Below are 15,526 nucleotides of genomic sequence, written 5' to 3' on the forward strand. Positions count from 1 at the left end.
GTGACTTAATCACACAGGGATGCCTCCTGATTAGCTCTGTCGACTCCAGCAGTATGACTGCTACATCTTTTGTGGGGCCCCCACTGTGAGTGCTTTGAAGTATGCCGTGCTGCTGCCACTGGAGCATTGGCACACGGTTCTCGAGAAGGCAGTGGCAGTGCCTTACATCTGTGGACTGCGCTGCATGAACTCGTGGCACAACAGCCCTCCTCCCTGAATCTTCTTGACACCATGGAATAAGGGCATCCAAGGATGTGGTAGAAGGAAGGAGCCAATTGAAAACAATGTTCATGGTGCCCACCAGCAGGAATGACGACATCAGTGGCGGAACCCTCGGAGGCATCCATCAGCTCCATAGATGACTGAAACCAGTACCAGCTGGTGACTGCAACTGGGTCTGCAACTGGTCCACTGGGTGGAGGGGGGTGGTGCCTGGTGTGCTGCTACCAGAAGGGGTTGTCGTACTGCCGACCAGGTCTGGGATGGAAGGCCGGATCACTGAGACGGACTGCAGAGGTGGTGGGGGTGTTACTGCACCTCCGTGTGATTCAAACCATGGTGAGTCTGTGGGAAAAGAGCCGACAGCAGAATACTGACAGAAGTGGGAACAGAACTGATTACCATGACAGCAGAAGTCACTGTCAACTCTGTGAACAACATACCATGCATATTACAGTACTAGAAGCCATGCTGGATGATGACTGTGGAAGGAATGGAAGAAGACTCGATCCCCTAGCCCGTAGTGCTGCGAATGGTGCCTTGAAAGTTGGGGAATGCAGTGCCAGCAAATGAAGTAGTGTGTGATGAGGCCGCCCATGGAGTAACTCTGCCAGAGATTTCCTGGTGGCAGGAAGGGAATGGTAGGGGCAAAGGAAGGTGAGGATTGCTTACTCCCTAGACATTGTGTAATGAAGCTTGGTCATCTGAGACCTAAACATTTAAACAAATCTGTCGGTCTTGCTGTTTGACTGGGAGAGAAAGGAGCAGTCGTTATTTGCGTAACACAATTGGCTTGACAAAACTTCACAGACGCGAACTGCGGCCCATTGTTACTGACTAAAGTTTCTGGAAGTCCTTCATTGGAGAAGATACTTTGTAGGGCCTGGATGGTGGCTGAGCTTGTCATTGGAAGGACGATGGGAAATCGACTGAAGGTGTCGATGAGCAGAAGCCTTCGGATGTTCCAGATGGGACCCATAAAATCGACATGAAGGCGTTGCCTTGGCACTGAAAGTTTCGACCAACTGAAGAAATGCTGCTTGGGCACTGCCTGGTTCTCAGCACAAGTACGATACTGCCCAGTCATATGTTCGATGTCTCGATCCAGGTCAGTCCAAGAGCAATGCTGATGGGCAAGTTACTTGGTTCTCACTACACTCCAATGTCCTTGATGAAGCAACTTCTAAACTCTTTGGTACAAAGACCAAGGGATGATGACACGCTGCCTGACCATTCTCCATGTGCAGGAGAAGGACCACCAAGTGACTTGACAAGAAGTGACGGATGCCGAAGAAGCGGCAAACACCGGCCTGTCGAATCAAAGATCCCAAAGACGGCCATCCATCTCAAACATAATGGAGAGTCATGGTAAGTTCGGAATCCTTGGCTGACTCTTCAGCAATAAGTTTGGCGTCCAGTGTAAATGCTTGAAGGACTGACTGTTCTGCATCTTAAAATTGGAAACATGCAGCATCTGAGGAATCGAAGGCTGCATCCTGCCCTATGTAGAACCCGGGGAGGGTGTTCGCATTGAAGTGTTTTGTGGTAGCCTGAAACATAATGTTGTAGTTTAATTGGACAAAATGAGAGTTCGTCGCTGTAACTTTTATGCCCCTTTTTTCACACTGAATGAAGATGTCAATGGCTTGTGGTCAGTGACTAAGTAGAACTTTACCTGTACAAGTATTGATGGAATTTAGTCACTCCATATATGATTGCTAAGGCCTCTTTCCCCATCTGAGAATAGTTTCATTGGATAGGCATGAGGACCTTGGATGCGAGCATGATGGGGCATTCTACACCATCAACTCTGTGAGACAAGATCGCACCTTTGCCATAAGAACTTGCATCAGTTGCCAAAAAAAGTGGCTTGTTTGGATATAATGCACAAGGCACCAATTGGAGAGAAGAGCTCATTTAAAGCACTGAAATGCCTGGTCGCACCACCCTGCTAGAATGGTACTCCTTTATGCTGAAGCCTGTCTAGCAGAGTGACAATTTGGGTGGCGTCCTTGAGAAACTTGATTTTGTAAGACAGTTTGCCCATAACTGCCTGGCGTTCAGAAACATTCATAGGTGCAGGAAGCCATTGGCTGGCTTCTAAATCATGATGACTGGGATGGATACCCTGTTCATTTATTACTTGTCTGAGATATTCAACTTCAGTGGCAAAGAACGTGTGCTTGCTTCTATTGTAATGCAAACCAATTCGAACACAACGTGAAATAACTGTTCTAAGTTTGATAAATGTTCCTCAGGAGTTCTACCAGATATAACGATGTCATACAAACAGGGGTGAGCAAGATGGAACCTTTGCAACCAAATGGTTGAGAAACTGTTGGAACAGAGATTGGGCTTGGTTGAGAAACTGTTGGAACAGAGATTGGGCGGATGGTGTTCCATACAGAAGACGTTAAAACTAAAAGAGTCCGACTTGCATATTGATAACCATGAACTGTTTGCAAGCATTGTCCGGAGGCAGTGGAAGGTACACTTCAGTGAGATCAACTTTGGAAAAAATACTTTCCTTCATTCAGGCAGGCCATCACATCTTCAGGCCGAGGGAGTGGAAATGAATCAACAACTGTCTGCGGATTAACTATTGCCTTGAAGTCAGCACAAAGTCATAACTTTGCAGTCTGTTTCTTTATCACCATCACTGGTGACGCCCACTGAGATTTTGAAATAGGCCGAATGACATCAGTATCTTGTAGCCTACGCAATTCAGCCACAACAGCATCTTTGAGCGCATGTGGTACCAGCTAGGCTCTGTGAAACTTAAGCTGCTCATCCTGTTTAAGAGTGATATGGGCTTCGAACCCCTTAGCTTTACTGAGTCCCTCCTGAAAAATGTCAGGATATTTATCACAAAGTTTTGATATTTGGTCCTGAAATTGCTGTGGAGGTATGTGAGTAGGTACTTGAAACACATTGTCCACAAGAAAAAAACTAAACAGTTCAAATGCATCCATACCGAAAATGTTAGGTGAATTAAAAGATTCCAACACTATAAAACAAACCGTGAGCATCTGACTTTTGTTACACACAGACAAACTAAAAGTACCTAAGACTGAGATCTATGCACCACTGTATACAGACAATACTTTGGTACAGGGAGACGAGTGTGGGGATCTGAGGAGCTGATATGTTTGTTGGTTCAACATGGTGGCAGTAGCTCTCACATACTGTTGCAACCAAACCATTAAACCTTCGATGAACACATCAATAAACAATTTGTTTGCAGTCTTACTAGACTGTAGAGAAACTGATGTCAGCTGTGATGGAACTTTGTTCCGAAAGTCACTGTGACGTACCCATCAACATTGTGTACCCAACTTCACAAGTAAAAGGCTGTTATGTTGCTGTCTACACTCAGAGATTACAACATTAACTGCAAAACTAATGGCCTGATCTGAACCATTGCTACCTGACATTGACACAAAGTCACGATTCAAAGCATTGTCTGGAGAATCACCATTGGAGTCTACACAACCACAACCAAGTGGGTCAGAGGCAACAGGTTGGGAGTCCAGGACCTGCAACGTCACCTGTGGTGGAAGATAGGAGTTCCAATAATACCCTCTGTGTAACTACTGACTGATTTGTGGTGGCTTGTGACACAGTAGGGGTACACTGGGCAACTGAATCTGACTGTGGATGTTCCAGCCCAGTTACCGACAATGCATAGACATAGTTACGGCTGTAAACCACTGAATTCACCTGAGCACTACTGGAAGAGACAGTACCGATGCCCATATGCTGCTGTGTGTGATTAGACTTACTCAATTGATAAAACAATTGAAACATGACCCTGTTTACCGCACGTTAAACATGTACTGCTGTGGAATCAACATTCCTTTCTTTTATGTTGGAAGCTACACTGCATACAAGATTTATTACTATCAGTATGGGACTTAGAGGAAAACCCAGACACAGTTTGCACTTGTTTACATGAGCTGCAGTGCGCGCAAGCATCGCGGCGCTGGTGTGGAGTGTTTACTGCACTGACACTTGCTTTGCGTGGCTAGAACCATTCCTTGTACTATCAAGTGACACATAACACACAAATTCTGTTCCACATTGAAACTAACTTCATAACTGTCAGTATCGTTTAACACGTCCTGGAGGGAAGGATTTTGATGCCATAAGATAGCTGCACGTATTCTAGAGTCTCACAAGTTCTGCACTACTGTGTCGTGTAACATTTGATCATTGAAATTTTTACTGCAATCACAATTAAATCAATACTGTTGTAACAAGCCTGTTAGTTCCTTGATACACTGATGAGTTGACTGATCGGAATGTTGATGTGGACGAAAAAATTTGAGCCTTGCAACTTCTTACTAACACTGTTGTTAAAAATAATTGTCTAGCAATGAGAGGATACAGTCCATCGACACCTGTCACGACAGTAGTCAGGACTAAGCTTCAGAAGTAGGTTATTGGTATAGGTGCCTACAACCAATAAGAAAAAATTTTTCTGTACGTCTTGTGACACATTATAGATGCTGAAATGTATCTCCAGCTGATGTTTATATATGTCTCGTTCCTCTTGCTGTGGGTCAAACTGATGAAATGGAGGTGTGACTGGAACTGGTAGTGCAGGCTGTGTTCGCTGTTGCTTCAGCTGAGTATTCAGGGCGACGGACTGTTTTAATGCTGCAATCAAGTTGTTGATTTGCTGAGCCTGCAAATTACAAACTTCAGTAATGGGAACGACAGGGACAGGTTATTGTTGTTTTGACATTTTAACAACTATTGTGCAAAAACTGTTACTAAATATCTTATCATGAAAACAAGAACAGGGGGACAAAATACACAAGTGACAGCAGAGAACCACAAAATCGGAGCTGAGTGCAGTGTGCTGTCCTGAAAATGAAATATCTAAATACCACAGAAGAAGAGAAAAAACTCACCAACTCAATTAACAGACACAGAAACACTATCAAATCGTTGACAGATGAAAAAAAAATCCAAATCTCCATACTGCAGGAGGCCCACTAAATGAATACCCTTCCAGGCCGCGGTGATGTGACTTAATCGCATGGGGTTGCCTCCTGATTGGCTCTGTCGACTGCAGTGGTATGACTGCTGCTTCTATTGTGGTGTCCCCGCTGTGAGCACTTTGATGTATGCCACACTGCTGCCACTGGAGTGTTGGCACATGGTGCTCGAGAAGGTGGTGGCCACGTCTTACGTGCAGCGACTGCGCTGTATGAACGCATGGCACAAAGTTTGTATGTGGAGTGAGAGTGTACAAAGTGTACAAAAAATAATTGTAACAAAGCAGTAGCACAGTGTTACTAAAGGTCATTTAAGCTTTTACAAGATATGCCAAGTTTAATGATTTCTTTACAATATAACAATAAATTTACACATGATTATGGAGAGTTATCTCACAGGTGGAGCATATTATCTTCACCAGTGCTCCAAATATGAAAGTAATTTATAATATTATGCTGCTCATGCAACCTATCAAATACTGTTTTCTGCCTCCTTACCACCCCTACTTCCAGTGCACTGTCACATGGGTTGATATCCAGGTGCAAGATGTACCATGGACCCATCCAACACATTTCCAGTTCTGTTCCTATTGTAAAATTGTATCCTATCCCATCAGAGGGAGCGTCACATGTGAAAACAGCCACATCATGTATCATACTAAATCTGTTGCAAGTGCTATGGCACCTTTTACACAGGCACGTATCGTTCCCAGAGTGGATCGGGGTCCTTTGGTTTGGAGCCGAGTGGAGGGTCTCAACCAGAGGCTTCGTCGACTCTGTGACAGTCTTGGCTGCAGATTTCTAGACTTGTGCTATTGGGTGGGGAATTGTAGAACGCCCCTAGATAGGTCAGGGGTGCACTACTCAAAGGAAGCGGCTACTTGGGTAGCAGAGTACTTGTGGCATGCACATGGGGGTTTTTTAGGCTAGGCAGTAGTGCGAGGTGTCCTGATGAACACTCACCAGTCGACTTGCAGGCAGGGAAATCAGGACGCACTCAGTGTAAAGACACTTCAGCTATCAAGATATTAGCAGTAAATTTTCAGAGTGTTCGGAATAAAGTTCCTGAATTTACTGCCCTCCAGGAAGCGTGTGGCGCGCAAATTATTCTCGGGACTGAGACCTGGCTGAACCCTGAGATAGGAAGTTCTGAAATATTTAGTGAGGGCGGATCATGCTATATTAGTCGGAGGCGACTACAACCTACCTAGTATAGACTGGGATGTCTATGGATTCATTACAGGGGGTACAGACAAGCCGTTGTGTGAATTACTTTTGAACACATTATCCGAAAACTGTCTTGAGCAGCTAAATCAACAGCCAACGTGTAATGGAAATACTTTAGATCTCATCGACGGTGTCAGTGTTGAGACAGGGATTAGTGATCATGATGATGTCATTACGACTATGGTTACGAAGGTTAAAAAGTCAGTAAGAAGGCTAGGAGAGTATTCTTACTAGAAAGAGCAGATAAGCAGTTGTCAGCATCCCACTTAGTAAATGAATCGACTTCATTTCTTCCAGTACGATGGACATGGAAGAATTATGGGAAATTTTAAACACATTGTAAATCACGCATTGGACAAGTATGTGCCAAAAAAAGTGGTTTATGGACGGAAAAGACCCACCGTGGTTCAACAGAGCAATTCGGAGAATGCTCAGGAAGCAAAGACAGTTGCACTCGCGGTACATGAAAGATCAGGAGAATGAGGACAGGCAAAAGTTAGTAGATGCGTGCTGCTGTAAAAAAGAGTGATGCACGAAGCATACAACCACTACCACCATCAAACCGTAGCAAAAGATCTTGCTGAAAACCCAAGTCTGGCCTGGCAACAGAAGACAGCAAAACGAAAGCTGAAATTTTAAATTTAGCATGTGAGAAATCCTTCACGCAGGAGGATCGTTCAGACATACCGCCGTTTGAGTCTCATATAGATTCCTGTATGGAGGACATAGTGGTAGACACCCCTGGGGTTGTGAAGCAGCTGAATGGGTTGAAAATAAATCAATCGCCAGGTCCTGATGGGATTCCAATTTGTTTTTACAGATAGTACTCTACTGCATTGGCTCCTTACTTAGCTTGCATTTATCACGAATCTCTTGCCCAACGTAAAGTCCCGAGTGACTGGAAAAAAGCACAGGTGATGCCTGTATGTAAGAAGGGTAGAAGGACGGATCCTCAAAATTACAGACCAATATCCTTAACATCGGTTTGTTGCAGGATTCTCGAACATATTCTCAGTTCGAATATAATGAATTTCCTTGAGACAGCATGGCTTTAGAAAGCATCACTCCTGCGGAACGCAACTCGCCCTTTTTTCACGTGATATCTTGCAAACCATGGATGAAGGGTATCAGACGGATGCCATATTCCTTGACTTCCGGAAAGCCTTTGACTTGGTGCCCCACTGCAGACTCCTAACTAAGGTACAAGCATATGGGATTGGTTCCCAAATATGTGAGTGCCACGAAGACTTCTTAAGTAATAGAAGCCAGTACATTTTCCTCGATGGTGAGTGTTCATCGGAGGTGAGGGTATCGTCTGGAGTGCCCCAGGATAGTGTGGTAGGTCCGCTGTTGTTTTCTATCTAGATAAATGATCTTTTGGATGGGTTGGATAGCAATGTGTGGCTGTTTGCTCATGATGCTGTGGTGTACGGGAAGGTGTCATCGTTGAGTGACTGCAGGAGTATACAAGATGACTTGGACAGGATTTGTGATTGGTGTAAAGAATGGCAGCTAACTCTAAATATAGATAAATATAAATTAATGCAGATGAATAGGAAAAAGAATCCTGTAATGTTTGAATACTCCATTAGTAGTGTAGCGCTTGACACAGTCACGTCGATTAAATATTTGGACGTAACATTGCAGAGCGATATGAAGTGGGGGCAAGCATGTAATGGCAGTTGTGGGGAAGGTGGATAGTCGTCTTCAGTTCATTGGTAGAATTTTGGGAAGATGTGGTTCATCTGTAAAGGAGACTGCTTATAAAACACTAATGTGACCTATTCTTGAGTACTGCTCGAGCATTTGGGATCCCTATCAGGTCGGATTGAGGGAGGACATAGAAGCAATTCAGAGGCGGGCTGCTAGATTTGTTACTGGTAGGCTTGATCATCATGCGAGTGTTACGGAAATGCTTCAGGAACTCGGGTGGGAGGCTCTAGAGGAAGGGAGGCATTCTTTTCATGAATCGCTACTGAGGAAATTTAGAGAACCAGCATTTGAGGCTGACTGCACAACAATTTTACTGCTGTCAACTTATATTTCGCTGAAAGACCACAAAGATAAGATAAGAGAGATTAGGGCTCGTACAGAGGCATATAGGCAGTCATTTTTCCCTCGTTCTGTTTGGGAATGGAACAGGGAGAGAAGATGCTAGTTGTGGTATGAGGTACCCTCTGCCACGCACCATATGGTGGATTGCAGAGTATGTATGTAGATGTAGATGTAAATGTAGAGTAGGCATGATCACCAACCAGTTTTCATGGATCCCTCCAGTGTAGTTTTAGTCCCACAGTCAGCCTGCCGTCAGATCTCCAAGAGTGTCTCTTCTACACTGAATCCTCCTTCCTCACTCCCCACCTCTACCCATCAGCTTCTTGCTCCTCACTCTGCTCTTCTTATTTGTGTGTGATTTATAGCTCTGTAAGTGAAGAAATTTTTCACTACACTGTTCTATCAGTAGCCCCATCACTTACTATTTCTACTTTCAAATAAACATTTATTATCTCTTGTGTATTTGGCATGAAGTTTGTTGTCAAGCATCAGGTGCTATTTGAAAACAACAGTAGAAATCGTGAATATAACAGTGGAACAAAACTAGCCTCATTATCCACATCTTAATCTTACTCTTGCACAGGATGGAGTAAAGTGTGCAGTGATAAAAAACATTTGACCACCTCCCTTTTGGACTAAAGATGCTGACAGATGAGAATTTCAAAAAGAAATTGCAATTATTTCTACTTAACAAATGTCTGCACTACATAGATGAATTTTTGAGTGGATAGTAGAAGTGTGGTTGGGCTACATTTACCAAATTTTGTTGTAGATTAAGAAAACAAAAAATTCAATTATGTAAATTGTCAGAATGTAGTCATGTCTTCACAGGAAAAAATGTATGTTTTTTTTTTTTAACCTGCTGACATGTTCCACATTGTGGCAAGTTGTTGTGAATATGATTTGTGGAACACAAAAATGAACTGAGCTAAGCTGTTACCAGGTAGCACTTTCTACCAGCATACTTTTATATTTTTTTCAATGTGCAGTGGAATACTGTGTCAGTTGTGAAGGCAACTTTATGAGTGGTTATAATTATAGTTACATTAGAATGACCATGACTGTTATTAGCTGATAGTTACATGAAACATTTTTACTTGTTGCTACTAGCATAAAGTCTGGTTCCATTCTGTGCTTTATAAATTTATAAAAAAAATTTGAGTGTTTTACTTCTCGCCCTATCACAGATTTTATTTGTTTTGTTTGTTAAATACCCTTGTATGTAAGGTATTTTGAGCAGTCTGAGGAATGAATTTCATTGACATATAGTTTTCCTTCACACATTTATAAACTCATATATATATATATATATATATATATATATATATATATATATATATATATATATATGAAATATGTCCATCTCCAAGTTTTGAATTATGTACTCTTCTGACATGTTCTCATTGTCTTTCCCCTACAGGTACTGGTATCAGTAATAGGGGCAACAGCTTCATCTCTGCGCACCCTGACTCCTGATACTTTAGTATCAGCTGTTACACCATTAGTGATGCGATTAGCTCGTGAAGCAGCAAAAGAAGGATCACCTGTGCTTATAGCCCTTGCCACTCATTATGGAGATCTCTGTCATGGACTGAAAGGTTCTAAACTGACTTATTAGTAGAAAGAAATTATTGTTAATGGTAATCAGAATTGATTTAGAATTTTTGTTTCCTTATGTAATGAGGTGAAGTTGTAAATATAGTAAAAACAGATAAACTATTACTAACATATTGAAACAACATTTAGGTCTACTTTTACTAAAAATGAGGGACAATGTTCTAAATTTTTAAAAATAGTCCTGTAAGGCCTGTTTTGACAGTGAATTGGGGGGGGGGGGGGGTAAGAATAAAGAGGACAATGCTTGCTCTGTCCACAGAACTCAATAAACCACATGTGAATGTGATTCGCAGCTCAGCTCAAATAGTGAACACTTCAGGGAACTCGGGTAGTGTAGACTGGGTATGTGACTTATGTACTTGGTATTCCCGAGCTGGGGCAGGTCACCACCACTTATTGTAGACTTCGCTAATTGTTCAGTGATCACTGATGAGTGTAAGGGTGAAACATTGTGTGTCACAAAACAGGTTATCTTGCTGGGTAGCAAGGATGGTACAAATCTCTGTGAAGAAAACTCTCAACCTCAATGTATACCATGTGCCAATGGGATTAAGCAGTCATTACTTGGCACTGCTGTGGCACTTGCTGCACCTTAGTTGCATTAGACTTACCCAGATAATATGGGACTCTTGGATTAACCATTGTTTCACTAGATGCTCATGTGATGTCAAATGCATCTTGCATTGCATGGAAACACTCTCAGCTGTTCTGGTGACCTGTTGGGTGATATTCCCACCAATGCAACCAAAAGATCTTTTGAAGATAGTCCTATGAGTATTTAAGGTCTTAAAATAGCTATGAATGTTTTTATTGCAATGAGAAGAGAAGGTGACAGTGTATTTTAAAAGATTTCATCATTGTATACTCATACAGCTTTGCATACCACTGGAACACTTAAATCCGTAAAAAGAATAGGAATGGTACATTCCTTTGTAGAAGTATCTACTTCTCAGCAAATTGAGGAGATACAAAATGCAGAAATGGTTATTAACTACCCCATTGTAACGGAGCTTCACAACAGCCTCGATTTCAAGGATGTTGCTTCCTGTAGTGAATTGATTGTAATGGAGCTTCAGTAATTGTAAGTTATATGGGAAAAAGATGATGTAACTGGTCTTAGAAAAAATACAAAGAGAGTAAATGACAATCCAGAGGAAGCAGCAGCATTTATGATTATTTTTAATTTACTGGTGTTGCCAGAATACATCATGGCTGGTTTCCACAGGATGAAGGTAAGATTTGGTGTGTCCATATTGATGAGTTGCTTTAAATACCAGCATTGTTGACGTTTCAAGCAGGGGAAAAAAAAGTATACAATAATAATTGGACATGCACCTACAAATGACAAGAACAGGAAAGACAAGAAAGTTGCAGATAGTTTCTGGGAACAGCTAGATGATACACAGAAAAACATACCATATAGACATGTAAAGATACTCGTAGGAGATTATAATGCACAGATTGGAAGAGAGAAGCAACATAAAGGAGTAGTGGGCAAGTACCCTGCACACCAGCAGACAAACAAAAATGGAGCAAGACTAATTGAACTGTGTCAAGAACACAAAATGAGATTGATGACAACACACTTCAGGGCCAAACCGTGTAAGAAAAAGATATGGGCAAACCCATGCACCCGCCTTGGGGAATTCCAAATTGACCACATAGCAATCAACTGGACAAATGCTAAAGAGATCATGAACACAAAGTTCAGGAAGAACACAAGAATAGAATCGGATCACTATCTTACAGAAGTTAAGTGCCTTTGGATTCCAAACAGGGACAAACTGCCACAGACAAATAGAAGAACAGAAAACATAAAGGTAGACAGAGACAAATTAAGACACAATTGATCCAGATATGAAGAAGGAATTGAATCATTCAATGAATGGGATGACATGAAGCGAAATATGGTGAAACAGGCTGAACTATGGGTAAGGGAAGAAAAGAAACGGAAGCATTGGTGGTGGAACAAGGAATGTGAGGAAGCGGTAGAGACTCGCAGGAAAGCCTGGAGAGACTTTAGCAGCAAGAAGGACCCGGAAAAATGGGAATTTTTCTTAGGAGAAAGAAAGGAAGTGGCCTGAACAATAAGATGGACCAGAAGACAGAAGATGAAGCAGGAACTGGATGAGATTGAGACCAACTTCAGGAAAAACAACAGCAGACACTTTTTCGGGAAATTTAAAAAGAGTCTGAGTGGGTACAAGGGTAGAGAACTGTTTATAAGAGATAAGAAAGGGGAGCTGGCTGTTAGTGCGAAGGAGAACTGTCAGATTTTTACAGAGCACTTTCACGACCTGCTGAACTGTGAACCACCTGAAGAAGAGCTGGAACTGGGGACTGACATGGAAGGGGGGGGGGGGGAGAGAGGGGGGTAGAGAGAGAGAGAGAGAGAGAGAGAGAGAGAGAGAGAGAGAGAGAGAGAGAGAGAGAGAGCCACGCCCTCCAACCAGGAATGAAGTCGCACAGGCCATAAGTGATCTAGAGAATAATAAGGCAACTGGAGAAGATGGTATAGCAACCGAGATGATAAAATGGGGAGGCAACAAAGCAATAGACAACATGACCAACCTAATTCACCGTATCTGGAGAACAAAGAAGTCGCCAGAAGGATGGAAGAATGCAATTGTAGTACCAATACATAAGAAGGGGGACAAGAGAGATGCAAACAACTACAGAGGAATATCGGTACTAGAGGTCAGATACAAGGTGCTGTCAAAACTATTGCTGAAGTGGGTAGAAGAACAGGTAGAAAGCGCAGTTGGCGACTATCACGTGGGATTCAGGAAGGGAAGAGGTTGTATAGGACAGATATTTATCCTGAAGCAACTGATAGAACATAGGGCCTTAAAAAACAAAAAGACAGTAATAACCTTCGTCGACTTCACAAAGGCATATGACTCCATCGACAGACTGACTCTTTTTAGGATCCTGAAGAACAGAGGATGTGATGGAACTACACAAGAACTCATAAAAGAAATTCTGACAGACACAAAAGCAAGGGTGAGATTCAGAGGAGCACTGTCAGAAGAATTTGACATCAAGACTGGTGTTAAACAGGGAGATGGATTGTCACTATTGTTGTTCAGTATAGCACTGGGCGAAGTGATCAGGCAGTGGAGAGCAATAAACGGGGAAATGGGAATATCAAAGACCCATGTGGGGGACAAAAAGGACAACAGGGCTCAAGTGGACTGCATAGCCTTTGCAGATGACATATCAATAGTAAGTGAGATGGAAGAAGACGCAGAGACACAACTCGACAACTTAAGTAAGATTGCCAGAAAGGTGGGACTGAGGATGCACTGTGCAAATGGTGGACAAATTTAAATACCTGGGAACATTTATAACAGGAAGGAACAGGAGCAAGGAGGGAATAACAGAGAGGATAAAGAAGATGAGGTCAGCCTTCTGCATGATGAGAGAGATATACAATAAAAAGAATATATCCTCAGAGGCAAAGATAAGCCACTAAAAGGCAACAGTGAGGAATGCAGTTCTTATATGCTGCTGAGATGATGGCACTAGGAAGAAATGGGGCAGAACAACTAGAGAAAGAAGAGAGAAAAATACTGAGAAAAATTCTAGGTCCCAAAAGAGGTGGATGCGAAGACCTTAGGAAGAACTGTACCGGAACATGAGAACAATGTCCGGGGAAATCAGATTCAAAAGGGGAAGGTTTGCTGGACATGTAGTTAGGTTGAGTATGGACAGAATGACGAAGAGAGTGTGGGAAAAACAGGGAGGACAAGGGGAAAGACAGGGACCAACTGGGTTGTTGAACTTCGGAAGGACTGGTTGGAATTGGGAATCAAGGTTGAAGGAAAGGAAGATTGGAGGAACAAATATACACCGACCAATATGCCAGAGATCAATGACAGAGAAGAATACAGGAAAAGATTAGTGTGTCATCAGTGGAGCCAACAGGAGAAATGGAAACTGAAGATCTCGGAAGAAGAGCGGGAGAGAAGAAGAGAAAGAATGAAGAGGTTCTGGGAGAAGAAGAGGAAAATGCAGTCCACGAAGGGGCTGCCCATTGTCCTACAGAGGCCGTAACGCAAGAAGAAGAAGAAGAAGAAGAAGAAGAAATCTCCTTATCTTACAGCGACAAAGGAACCTGCAGAAAATGCAAAGCAGTTCATGAAGCTGGAAAACTGTGTTCATTTCCACTGTTCTGTGCAAAATTTGAATATAATAAATTTCCTTGATAAAGCAGAGCTTCTGTCCACAAATCAGCAAGGATTTAGAAAGCATTACTCATTGGAATGAGCACGTAAGAGTGGTAGTAGGGAAGATGAATGGTCGACTTATTCTTGAGTACTGCTCAAGTCTTTGAGATCCTCATGGGGTCAGATTAAAGGAAGACATCAAAGCAATTCAGATATGTGCTGCTAGATTCCTTACTGGTAGATGTGATCAACATCCAAGTGTTACACGGATGCTTTGTCAACTTGAATCGAAATAGATGAAGTTCTTTTTATGAAACACTATTGAGAAAATTTAGAGAAAAGGCATTTGCAGCTACTGCCGAACAGTCCTACTGCTGCCAACTTATATTTCACATAAGGATCACGAGTACAGTGTAAGAGAAATTAGGACTCATATAGAGGCATATAGACAGTTGTTTTTCCCTTGCTGCATTTGTGAGTGGAAGAGGAAAGGAAATGACTAGTAGTGGTACATGGTATTCTCTGCCATACACCATACATTGGGTTATGGAGTATGTATGTAGATGTAGGCTTAGTTGTAAGTAAGTTCATTCTCTGCAGAATCAATGAAGGCCGGAACATACAGAAAACACTGAGAAGAAGGGTCAGGATGAGAGGACATGTGTTATGACATCAGCGAATAACCTCAGTACTAGAGTGAAATGTAGAGGGTAAATACTGTAGGAGAAGACAGAGGTATGGATATATCCCCCAAATAACTGAGGATGTAGGATGCAAGTGCTATTCTGAGATGATGAGGTTCGTGCAGGGAGGAATTCATGGCAGGCCGCATCAAACCAGTCAGACTGAGGACTCAACAGAAGAAGAGTGTTGAAGTTATTAAAATGGCGGGTTTGATATTGGACAGGTAGCTGGGGGCAGATAATATTTAATGTAAGTAGGTGTAAGGGCTCAAGCGTTTCTTTGTGTACAATTGGGTTGCATCCACTGCAATTTCAGAGTTATCCGCATTATACATTGTTATAATACAAGAGAAGGAAAGTTGCTACTCACCATATAGCGGAGATGCTGAGCCGCGATAGGCACAATAAAAAGATTCACAAAAACATAGCTTTTGGCCATTAAGGCCTTTGTCAGCAGTAGCTTGTGTGTGTGTGTGTGTGTGTGTGTGTGTGTGTGTGTGTGTGTGTGTGTGTGTGCGCGCGCGCGTGTGTATGTGTGTCTACTGCTGACAAA

The 15,526-nt window shown here is 42.5% G+C and overlaps 1 protein-coding gene across 2 annotated transcripts in view; it reads left to right on the forward strand.

Annotated features, from left to right (window-relative positions):
* LOC126416169 (uncharacterized) overlaps positions 1-15,526 on the forward strand; it is a 288,059-nt gene that overhangs the window by 60,549 nt on the left and 211,984 nt on the right. For both annotated transcript variants that reach the window (XM_050083741.1, XM_050083740.1), the window contains exon 6: positions 9,925-10,102. In XM_050083741.1, the coding sequence (XP_049939698.1) occupies positions 9,925-10,102 (178 nt within the window). The remainder of the gene's footprint in view (positions 1-9,924; positions 10,103-15,526) is intronic.

The sequence above is a fragment of the Schistocerca serialis genome, chromosome 8 (assembly GCF_023864345.2).
Source record: "Schistocerca serialis cubense isolate TAMUIC-IGC-003099 chromosome 8, iqSchSeri2.2, whole genome shotgun sequence".
Taxonomy (NCBI): Eukaryota; Metazoa; Arthropoda; class Insecta; order Orthoptera; family Acrididae; genus Schistocerca; species Schistocerca serialis.